Below are 12,473 nucleotides of genomic sequence, written 5' to 3'. Positions count from 1 at the left end.
AAAGTACATTGTTGATGATTGTACAGATTTACTTTACAAAATAAAAGTGTTCGATACTTCTCTTGTTTCCTTATTTGTGTTTGACTTTATTAAATGGATTTATATTCATGTTTGGTGGAGATTTTTTTTTTACCTTAGGACCCCCCCCTCAAGTTTAGTCCCGGGAACCCAGAGGGGTCTCAGTCATAAAATTTTTAAAAATAAGTCAAATATTATTATAATTTTTTTGTCAAAAAAAACAATATATATATATATATTTTTTGTTTTTTTTGTTTTTTGTTTTTTTGTTTATTCCATCCATCCATTTTCTACCGCTTATTCCCTTTTGGGGTCGCGGGGGGGCGCTGGAGCTTATCTCAGCTACAATCGGGCGGTAGGCGGGGTACACCCTGGACAAGTCGCCACCTCATCGCAGGGCCAACACAGATAGACAGACAACATTCACACTCACATTCACACACTAGGGCCAATTTAGTGTTGCCAATCAACCTATCCCCAGGTGCATGTCTTTGGAGGTGGGAGAAAGCCGGAGTACCCGGAGGGAACCCACGCAGTCACGGGGAGAACATGCAAACTCCACACAGAAAGATCCCGAGCCCGGTTTTGAACCCAAGACTACTCAGGACCTTCGTATTGTGAGGCAGATGCACTAACCCCTCTGCCACCGTGACGCCTTTTTTGTTTATTGTTTTATATATATATATATATATATATATATATATATATATATATATATATATATATATATATATATATATATATATATATATATATATATATATATATATATATATATATATATATATATTGTATTGGTTTTAAAATGAAAAATACCCAAATGGCCCCGCATGCTTAGATTTTTACAAGTTTAAACCCCATAAAAATATACAGTACTGTTCAATAAAGAAATATGAAGCCAACATAATGTTACAATAAACATTGTCATATGTTATTATTGAATGTAAAGAGGTGGATCTACAATTTTATGCAAATGTGCTTGGAATAAACCTAGAAAATACTGTAAAACATGACGTAAGTCTCTTAGCCAATGAGCGTTCAAGATCTGTATTTGAGTAGCCAATCACAACGCAGCTCTTAGCTCCACTTCCGGGTTGTTGTTTTTCGTGTTGACGTCTGTCCATCATGGCTGCTGAGGGGGACTTCTTGGCGAGATATCGCGCAGTGTCGAATAAGCTTAAAAAGTAAGCTTTTGCTTTTATGCTGTGTAGTTAAATACAACTCATTACATGTGGATTATTGGTGTGTTTTACGTTAAATGTGCTTAGCGCTGCTACTGCTCGTCAGAGACCTAAAGCTAACGCTATCTTGACATCGATCATATTAGGACAGCTAGTAGCATTTAGCTTGTTGTTAAATCAATTAATGTTTGTTTTTTGTCGCAGACTTTGTGCATGAGTGCATCATAAATGCATCTACAATGCAGGCACAATTACAATAACCTATACCAGAGGTGTCCAGCTCATTTTTTAACAGCATTCTGAAAAAACAAAACATCACATTTTATCTGACAAAACAAGGACAAAGATAAGACCTTCTGGAGGAAAGTTCCGTGGTCAGATGAAACAAAAATGGAGCTGTTTGGCCACAATACCCAGCAATATGTTTGGAGGAGAAAAGGTGAGGCCTTTAATCCCAGGAACACCATCCCTACCTACCGTCAAGCATGGGTGGTAGTATTATGCTCTGGGCCTGTTTTGCTGCCAATGGAACTGCTGCTTTACAGAGAGTAAATGGGACAATAAAAAAGGAGGATTACCTCCAAATTCTTCAGGACGTCCTAAAATCATCAGCCCTGAGGTTGGGTCTTGGGCGCAGTTGGGTGTTCCAACAGACACACGTCAAAAATGGTAAAGCAGTGTTTTTCAACCACTGTTCCGCCGCACACTAGTGTGCCGTGAGATACAGTCTGGTGTGCCGTGGGAGATGACCTAATTTCACCTATTTGGGTTAAAAATATTTTTTGCAAACCAGTAATTATAGTCTGCAAATGATGTGTTGTTGTTGAGTGTCGGTGCTGTCTAGAGCTCGGCAGAGTAACCGTGTAATACTCTTCCATATCAGTAGGTGGCAGCAGGTAGCTAATTGCTTTGTAGATGTGGGAAACAGCGGGAGGCAGCGTGCAGGTAAAAAGGTGTCTAAGACTTAAACCAAAAATAAACAAAAGGTGAGTGTCCCTAGGTAAAGGCATTGAAGCTTAGGGAAGGCTATGCAGAATGAAACTAAAACTGAACTGGCTACAAAGTAAACAAAAACAGAATGCTGGACGGCAGCAAAGACTTACTGTGGAGCAAAGACGGCGTCCACAATGTACATCTGAACATGACATGACAATCAACAATGTCCCCACAAAGAAGGACAAAAACAACTGAAATATTCTTGATTGCTAAAACAAAGTAGAAGCGGGAAATATCGCTCAAAGGAAGACATGAAACTGCTACAGGAAAATACCAAAAAAAGAGAAAAAGCCACCAAAATAGGAGCGCAAGACAAGAAGTAAAACACTACACACAGGAAAACAGCAAAAAAGTCCAAATAAGTCAGGGTGTGATGTGACAGGTGGTGACAGTACACCTACTTTGAGACAAGAGCTATAGTGACGCATGATTGGTTATGCTTTAAAGTCATAAATGAAGGTTTTAGAATGGCCTTCCCAAAGTCCTGACTTAAACGTGTGGACAATGCTGAAGAAGTCCATGTCAGAAAAGCAACACATTTAGCTGAACTGCACCAATTTTGTCAAGAGGGGTGGTCAAAAATTCAACCAGAAATTGCCAGAAGCTTGTGGATGGCTACCAAAAGTGCCTTATTGCAGGTAAACTTGCCAAGGGACATGTAAGCAAATATTAACATTGCTGTATGTATACTTTTGACCCAGCACATTTGCTCACATTTTCAGTAGAGCCATAATAAATTCATAAAAGAAGCAAACTTCATGAATGTTTTTTGTGACCAACAAGTATGTGCTCCAATCACTACATCACAAAAAAATAAGAGTTGTAGAAATGATTGGAATCTCAAGACAGCCATGACATGATGTTCTTTACAAGTGTATGTAAACTTTTGACCACCACTGTATATAAAACATATAATCGACGGATAGAGCTGAGGTTGATTTAAGAGATTTAAGGGTTTTAAAAAATGTATAACCTATTTTATGAGTGGGGCCCTTTTTAATCCCTCAATTTTTTAGTGGGATTTTTTTTTCTTTTAAACTGTTATTGCTTAAAAAATAATAATCAAAATCAAAAGTTGCTATGAATTATTGATCTATTCAAGGCTCCAATTACTTCACATCAAAGGTCCTACTTTGAAGTATTTTGGGGGAAAATATTGTATATTTTGTGCGTTTGCCATATAAAAAAAACCTATGTTTTCTTTGACAAAAGGGCATAAAACAACCACAAAAAAAAAGAAGGAAAAAAATTGATAATGGACAAATAGATCTGAAGTTGATTTCGAGATTTAAGCGTTGCAAGTAAAAAAAAAAAAATGTGTGAGCTTTATTTTTTGAACAAGTGGGGCTCTTTTGGATCCCTGAGAATTTTAGTGGAACTTTTTTTTTCATGTATTATTGCTCAAAAATAATAATGAATCTAAATGTTATGAATTATTGATCTATTCAAGACTCCAATTACTTTGCATCAAATATTCTACTTTGAAGTATTTTGGGGGGAAATATTGCATATTTTGTGTGTTTGCCATTAAAAACGAAGTTTTCAATGACAAAAAGAGCATAAAATAAACAAACAAAAAATATATAAAACATATAATCGACTGATACATCTGAGGTTATTTAAGAGATTTAAGCGTTTAAGAAAATTGATGACCTATTTTTAACACTTTTTTCAAAAAAAAGGGTCCCACTTTTATGAGTGGGACCCTTTTTAATCCCTCAATTTTTTAGTGGAATTTTTTTTTCTTTTAAACTGTTATTGCTTAAAAAAATAATCAAAATCAAAAATTGTTATGAATTATTGATCTATTCAAGGCTCCAATTACTTCACATCAAATGTTCTACTTTGAAGTATTTTTGGTAAAAATATTGCATATTCTGTGGAGCTTTTTTTTTTTTTAATGTATTATTGCTCAAAAATAATAATGAATCTAAATCACTGTTATGAATTATTGATCTATTCAAAACTCTTACTTTGCATCAAAAATTCTACTTTGAAGTATTTTGGGGGAAAATATTGCATAGATTGTGTGTTTGCCATTAAAAACAAAGTTTTCAATGACAAAAAGAGCATTAAATAAACAAACAAAAAATATATAAAACATATAATCAACTGATAGATCTGAGGTTGATTTAAGAGATTTAAGCGTTTAAAAAAAAATGTATGACCTATTATGCCCTTTTTAATCCCTCAAATTTTTTGTGGGATTTTTTTTCTTTTAAACTGTTATTGCTTAAAAATAATAATGAATCACAATCAATGTTGTTAGGCACTATTGATCTGTTCAAGGTTCCAATTACTGTACCTCAAATGTTCTACTTGAAATATTTTTAGGGAAAATATTGCATATTTTGTGTGTTTGCCATATAAAAAAAAACACATTTTTCTTTAAGGGCATAAAACAACCCCAAAAAAACAAGGAAAACAAACTGATAATGTACAAATAGATCTGAAGTTGATCTGGAGATTTAAGCATTAAAAGTAAAAGAAAAAAAATGTGAGCTTTTTTTAATTTTTTAAACAATTTTATGAGTCTTTTGGTTCCCTGAGAAATACAACTGATTATATGTGGATTATTGGTGTATTTTACGTTAAATGTGCTTAGCGGTGCTACTGCTGGCAAGCTAACAGGCTTCTCTCGAGAGCCCAAATGTTATGTCATGTTTGTGATAGGATGTTAATGCTTAGTCATTTCAGAAGAAATATGTTGTCAAATATTATATCCATACAGTCCATACCGAGCAGGTTAGGACAGCTAGTAGCATTTAGCTTGTTGTTGTTAAATGAATAAACGTTTGTCTTTTGTCGCAGACGCTTTCTTCGGAAGCCAAATGTGGCGGAGGCCAGTGAGCAGTTTGGTAAGTGTGAACAGAAACCCCACAATAGTTGACATGTTAACATAAAACCTGTTTGTTGTCTCAGGCCAGTTAGCCAAGGAGCTGAAACAGCAGGACTGCTTGCAGTATGCGGCCTTCTGCAACCTGGCCATGGCCCGGTAAGTGAACGAGTCACACCTGTTCAGTTGGCACTTGTAAACGAGCCAAATCCCTCAAGTAAAATATTGTGATCACATTAGGGTTGTTCGGTATACCGTTACTAGTATAGTACCGCAAAACTAGTGAATCGTATTCGATACTAAACCGTCTCTCAATCAAAGTGTATTTAAATAGCCCTTAATCACAAGTGTCACAATGTAAACAAACGCCATGGGTGGATCTACACCTGACATCCACTGTAATGATACCAAGTACAGGAGCGTATCTAGTCGAAACTACTATGAGTACATCAATATTTTTTAGCATCACAAAATCTTTTTTCATTTTTTTGAAATGTATATTATGTTTATAAAGTCAGTAAATATGTCCCTGGACACATGAGGACTTTAAATATGACCAATGTATGATCCTGTAACTACTTGGTATCGTATCGAACGCATCCAAACAACAGAAGAATAAGTGATTATTACATTTTAACAGAAGTGTAGATAGAACATGTTGAAACAATAAGCAGATCCATCCATCCATCCATCCATTTTCTACCGCTTGTCCCTTTCGGGGTTGCGGGGGGTGCTGGAGCCTATCTCAGCTGCATTCGGGCGGATGGCGGGGTACACCCTGGACAAGTCGCCACCTCATCGCAGGGCCAACACAGATAGACAGACAACATTCACACTCACATTCACACACTAGAGACCATTTAGTGTTGCCAATCAACCTATCCCCAGGTGCATGTCTTTGGAGGTATTAACAGTAAATGAACAAGTAGATTAATAATAATTTTTTACAGTTTGTCCCTCATAATGTGTACAAAATAATAGGTGTATAAATGACACAATATGTTACTGCATACGTCAGCAGACTAATTTGGAGTCTTTGTTTGTTTACTTACTACTAAAAGACAAGTTGTATGTTCACTATTTTATTTAAGGACTAAATTACAATAATAAACATATGTTTCATGTACCCTAAGGTTTTTTCTTAAAATAAAAACAATGTAATTTTTTGTGGTACCCTTTATTTAGAAAAGTATCGAAATTTGGTACCGGTACCAAAATATTGGTATCGGGGCAACCCTGGATCACATCAACTTCAGTTACCCAAGATTTCCACTGGATGCTGAACGCCACTGCCATGGAATGGTGCAGCAGTAGTGTAGACTTTCACGAGATCTGGCGATCCGCGTGTAATCAGGTGATGAGGGGAGTTGTAGTAAAGCGAACCACAAACAGTTTATTTTGTTACACACACTCACCAAGCATTCCCCTGCTTTCCCGGCTTCCATGTCAGCTTGTATTAGACACAGCCCTAATATCGCCATTTAGCTGCCCAGGATATTCCTGTTTATGATTTGTTCATCTTGGACCTCCAGAATGTCCTCGTCCAATCGTGTCAACAAGGTGAAATTACCAGATTTTCCAGACCATAGGGCACACCGCCGATGAGCGGGTCTATTCAGGTCTGTTTTCATACATAAGGATTATAAGGCGCATTAAAGGAGTCATATTATTATGATTTTTTTCTAAATGTAAAAGACTTCCTTGTGGTCTACATCAGTGGTCCCCAACCACTGATGCCGATTGGTACCCGGCCGCGGACCGATTGGTACCGGGCCGCACAAGAAATTAAAAAAAAATTTAATTAAAAAAAAAAATTAAATCAACATAAAAACACAATATATACAATCTATATCAATATAGATCAATACAGTGTGCAGGGATACAGTCCGTAAGCACACCTGATTGTATTTCTTTATGGAAAAAAAATAAATTAAACCCTTCGGTCTCCCCTCGAGGGGGGGGGGGTTTACCCACATATGCGGTCCTCTCCAAGGTTTCTCATAGTCATTCACATCGACGTCCCACTGGGGTGAGTTTTTCCTTGCCCTTATGTGGGCTCTGTACCGAGGATGTCGTTGTGGCTTGTGCAGCCCTTTGAGACACTTGTGATTTAGGGCTATATAAATAAACATTGATTGATAAACATTGAAACCCCCCACCCCCCGGTCCGTGGGACAAATTTTCAAGCGTTGACCAGTCTGCAGCTACAAAAAGGTTGGGGACCACTGGTCTACATAACATGTGATGGTGTTTCTTTGGTCAAAATGTTTCATAGATGATGTTTTACACATCATCTTCAAGTCGCTTTCTGACAGTCTCTTCAGGATTCGCCGTTTTGTGGGCGCTCTTATTTACGTGGCTCACCTTCGACAGCGTCTTCTCCCCGTCATCTTTGTTGTAGCGGTGTAGCGTGCAAGGACTGTTGTAGCGGTGTAGCGTGCAAGGACGGGAGTGGAAGAAGTGTCAAAAGATGGCGCTAACTGTTTTAATGACATTCAGACTTTATTTCAATCAATAACAAAGCAGCATCTCCTCATCCGTGGCTCACTAGTGCAACAACAAAAACGCCCGAAATGTGTCCCGTGAAAAACCGTCCCATCGAAACCCTCTAATAACTAAAGTTCCTTGAGTGAATAATGTAAACTCACTACACCGGTATGTTTTAGTGCTTTCATGGCGACTTTACTGACAGATATAAGTAAGAACTTTACACTACTTTTATATAAGAAATGGCAACAGCGGAGGATGAATGTCACATAACAAGAAGATAGAGAAAAAGAAGAAACTTATTGACTACAGTGGCGGATGTGCACAAATTTTCAGGACTTATGCAGATCTCAAATACAGATCAGCAGGTACCAGAAGGTAAGAAAGTTGCTTTTGCATAATACTGTGAAACAAAGCGCCAGATAATATGTCTGCTAATGGGTGCCATGTTGGGGTCCTTATACAAACACCAAATAATACTTGTATCTCTGACTACGTTAGCCGCAATGGGTCGACAATCCATCAAGCGGTGCGGCTTCAAAGTCGTACTAAAACATTTTGACAGATTTTTGAGCACCGTGTGTAATGTTCTTTATTTTCAATGGAACATTTAAAGTTTTGGTGTTGTTTACTGGCGTCATATTGCAGTCTACACGTATCTCTTATGAATGACTGCCATCTGCTGGTCACACTTATCATTTCACAATGTACCAAATAAAATTGCTTCGAGGTCGGTAAGCACAACCAGAATGATTCCATACATTAGGCGCACCGGGTTATAAGGCGCACTGTCAAGTTTTGAGAAAATGAAAGGATTTTAAGTGCACCTTTATAATCCGAAAAACACGGTACATTTGAAAACCTTTTGACAAGTTGACTTTATGTCCATGAGGGTGTTGAATACGTTACCGCCTGGAAAATTGAGTATTTTATTTAGAAAATAAACAGGTTAACTTATTTTGTGTTTGTTAATGGCTTCCTGTTCAACACAAGCAGATTTTAGCTAAATTGAAAGGCTGTAGGACGACCGGCAAATGTGGAAGCTCTGCATAGGAATGCGGAATATGCCGCCATATTGGTGCTGTTCCGCAGAAACTGAACACATTGATTTGAACTAGGGATGTCCCGATCCGATATTTGGTTCGGATCGGCCGCCGATATTTGCCAAAAAATGCGTATCGGCAAGGCATGGGAAAATGCAGATCCAGATCCAGTTTAAAAAAAAAACTCCGGTCCGTGTTTTCCAACGCACCGATTTAAATAATACATTCCACTTTTCTGCTGCGCCCCAATTTCCGTTCCGCATTTTCCAGCACACCTTCAACACATCCACAGGTCTGTGGATTCCCACGCAGTTGCTTTTAGCTGCTGGCATTACACGACAGGCTCTTCTCACTCTTTCCTGTGTCTCCCTCTCACAGACAGCGAGCGTACCTTCTTACACACGTCACATACTGTCACGTCATACGTCACATACGTATACGTCCTCCCCGAGCAGAGAGGTAGCAGCATGGCTAACGTTAGCTGTGATGCTAGCGCAGCCGTGTGACCAACGTTTCCTCTAAGGTGCGCACCTGCGCAATTGCGCACTCGCACTGCTCAAGCGTCCTCTGCGCATAGCAAATCTATGCCACGCACCAAATCAAGTAAAAAAATAAGCGCATAACAATTTTCGACACGACACGGACACGAGAGAGAAAACAGTTTTCGTCATCATTGTTCAAATATTGTAAGGTCTGTCGAGACGCTTATCTCCATTCGGTGCCACACGTCCACACCATCAAAATGCAGAGGCAAAAATTTCCACATCAACACCGTATGAAAAAATTAGTGATTTTTTTAGTTGTGATTTCCTTCTCTGCATGAAAGTTTAAAAGTAGCATATATTAATGCAGTATGAAGAAGAATGTTTTAATGTAGACATGCAAGCCTTGAAAGAAAATTTTGAAAATCAAGACTACATTTCCTGCAAATGGGTGCATTTCTACCCTATATTTTAACTTTAGATTTATTCTCATATCAAACTCTTTTGGCTGTCTTTTTGACACTTACATCCGACGCCCCCCTGCACACCCCGGATTGTAAATAATGTAAATAATTCAATGTGATTATCTTGTGTGATGACTGTATTATGATGATAGTATATATCTGATAGTATATATCTGTATCATGAATCAATTTAAGTGGACCCCGACTTAAACAAGTTGAAAAACTTATTCGGGTGTTACCATTTAGTGGTCAATTGTACGGAATATGTACTTCACTGTGCAACCTACTAATAAAAGTCTCAATCAATCAATCAAAACACATAGAATCATCATACTGCTGTGATTATATGCATCAAGTGTTCATTCAAGGCTAAGGCAAAATATCGAGATATATATTGTGTATCGCAATATGGCCTTAAAATATCGCAATATTAAAAAAAGGCCATATCGCCCAGCCCTAGTTCAACAATGCCATTTCTGTTTGTCATGTATAATTTTGTCTATTTTGTGTTTATCATTGAATAAACAGGTCAATTTCTTGTTACCAACCATTGTGTATTATTCAAACTCCCCTAATTCAGCTGGCTAGTTGTTATCAAGAGTACTAAAACCCTTTTCAACATGATTCTGACAACTAAGTAGGCTAAATAACTTTAAACCTTAATACATGCTCGGATAGGCCCGTATCGGTCAGTATCGGTATCGGTCAGTATCGGTATCGGATCGGAAGTGCAAAAACAATATCGGTATCGGATCGGAAGTGCAAAAACCTGGATCGGGACATCCCTAATTTGAACAGAAACGCAAAGAGTCCACGGCCGTGCGGGCACTCTTCGTGCGTCCAGTGAAAATCCCGGGTCTATACTGTATATTCTCAGACCCTTTCTATGGAGTGAAAGAAAACCTATCGACATGATTTGGTTGAATTTCTAAACATATATGTCCTTATGAAGTAATAATCTGTTCCAGGGTCAAACTCCTCCCATTATAAACCTGATGTGAACTATACAAGCTAATTTTGATGAACATTTTGACTTAAACTGTCATACTAGTTATAACTGTTCTTATTAGAACACTAAGTGTCTGTTCTGGATATTTGTGTTGCCAAAAGCAAAACACTAACATTAACTGTTAAGAGTATCCCCAGAAAAGGGGGGCCTGTAGGGGATAATTGTTTTATGACCCTCCGAGGAAGTGCACATGGTCTCCAATGTCATCTTCTCTTAAATAATGACTTCATTAACATCGTGAACACATGGTGTACAGCTACCGATCACATGTCCTTACCGATACAGCCTCAAGGACCTTTTTTCACATGAAGGAAATGGAAGAAATGGTGTTCCTGGGATTAAAGGCCTCACCTTTTCTCCTCCAAACATATTGCTGAGTATTGTGGCCAAACAGCTCAATTTTTGTTTCATCTGACCACAGAACTTTCCTCCAGAAGGTCTTATCTTTGTCCATGTGATCAGCAGCAAACTTTAGACGAGCCGTAAGGTGTCGCTTTTGGAGCAAGGGCTTCCTTCTTGCATGGTAGCCTCGTCGTCCTTGGCTTTTTATACTTTTAAGTTTAATACTGTGGAAAATGAAAAATATTTTGGCCCATACCCAGACCCTACATTTTACAGCTATGACAGAATGACAGATTCAGACAAGTCAAAGTTCATGCTGTGGTACAACAGCGTGAAAAGTGGTGTGTTTGATTTGAAGAAAGAGATCACCCACTATTGTATCAACGATGTTGAAGTCTTGCGTAAAGCATGCTTGACATATCGCAACGTGTTTATCAAGTGTACAAAACTCGCTCCGTTCTGCTTTACGGCGCTGGCATGGTCGTGTATGGGGGTTTTCAAAACATACACTCTGCCCAAAGATACACTCGCCCTCAATTATGACAACGCTTACACATCACAGAAAAAGGCATACTCAGACATAGCAATCCAGTGGCTTGATTATGTTGCATTTTCTGAAAACCGTGACATTAGACAGGCGCTAAACACAGGAGAGGAACTGGTCGGTCCATACTTTGTTGACGGTTATGACGCCAAAGCAAAAATATTGTGTTGAATTTGCCTGTTGCTTCTTTCACGGATGTCCTAAATGTATGACACAAAATGAGACGAACCCGTACTCAAAAGCAATGTTGAGTTAGTTACTGAAAACCAGTAAATAGTTAGTTACTAGTTACTTTATTTCAAAAGTAACTCAGTTACCAACTCAGTTACTTACACCAAAAACTAATGCGTTACTGTGAAAAGTAACTATTTAGTTACCTTTTTTTTTTTCTTCTTTTTTTTTTTTAAAGCTCCCATTAATGGCCTTTTAGCCTTAATTTCAGTACTGTTATTGCACTGGAGAATTATACAATGTGTTGATCAACTTGACATACATTTGCATCACTGAACTCTGCTAAGCAATGTGGTCTACATACAACACACAAAGACAAAGTAATGTTTCAAAGGGCCAATTTATTTCAGGCCAGAACAAATTGACAAAACTATTTTAAATAGCTGCAACATAACATACATAAGTAACCCATCCATCCATCCATCCATCTTCTTCCGCTTATCCGAGGTCGGGTCGCGGGGGCAGCAGCCTAAGCAGGGAAGCCCAGACTTCCCTCTCCCCAGCCACTTCGTCCAGCTCTTCCTGTGGGACCCCGAGGCGTTCCCAGGCCAGCCGGGAGACATAGTCTTCCCAACGTGTTCTGGGTTTTCCCCGCGGCCTCCTACCGGTCGGACGTGCCCTAAACACCTCCCTAGGGAGGCGTTCGGGTGGCATCCTGACCAGATGCCCGAACCACCTCATCTGGCTCCTCTCGATGTGGAGGAGCAGCGGCTTTACTTTGAGCTCCCCCCGGATGGCAGAGCTTCTCACCCTATCTCTTAGGGAGAGCCCCGCCACCCGGCGGAGGAAACTCATTTCGGCCGCTTGTACCCGTGATCTTGTCCTTTCGGTCATAACCCA

At 38.8% G+C, this 12,473-nt stretch overlaps 1 protein-coding gene across 1 annotated transcript in view; it reads left to right on the top strand.

Moving 5' to 3' along the window:
- Positions 1-1,110: 1,110 nt before the first annotated feature.
- f8a (coagulation factor VIII associated) overlaps positions 1,111-12,473 on the top strand; it is a 45,567-nt gene continuing 34,204 nt past the window's right edge. The window contains exons 1-3 of the mRNA XM_061976959.2: positions 1,111-1,202; positions 5,007-5,053; positions 5,118-5,190. Coding sequence (XP_061832943.2) covers positions 1,144-1,202; positions 5,007-5,053; positions 5,118-5,190 — 179 coding nt within the window. The 5' untranslated portion in view covers positions 1,111-1,143. The remainder of the gene's footprint in view (positions 1,203-5,006; positions 5,054-5,117; positions 5,191-12,473) is intronic.

The sequence above is a fragment of the Nerophis lumbriciformis genome, linkage group LG16, assembly GCF_033978685.3.
Source record: "Nerophis lumbriciformis linkage group LG16, RoL_Nlum_v2.1, whole genome shotgun sequence".
NCBI lineage: Eukaryota > Metazoa > Chordata > Actinopteri > Syngnathiformes > Syngnathidae > Nerophis > Nerophis lumbriciformis.
This window is presented reverse-complemented; position numbering and strand designations above follow the sequence as displayed.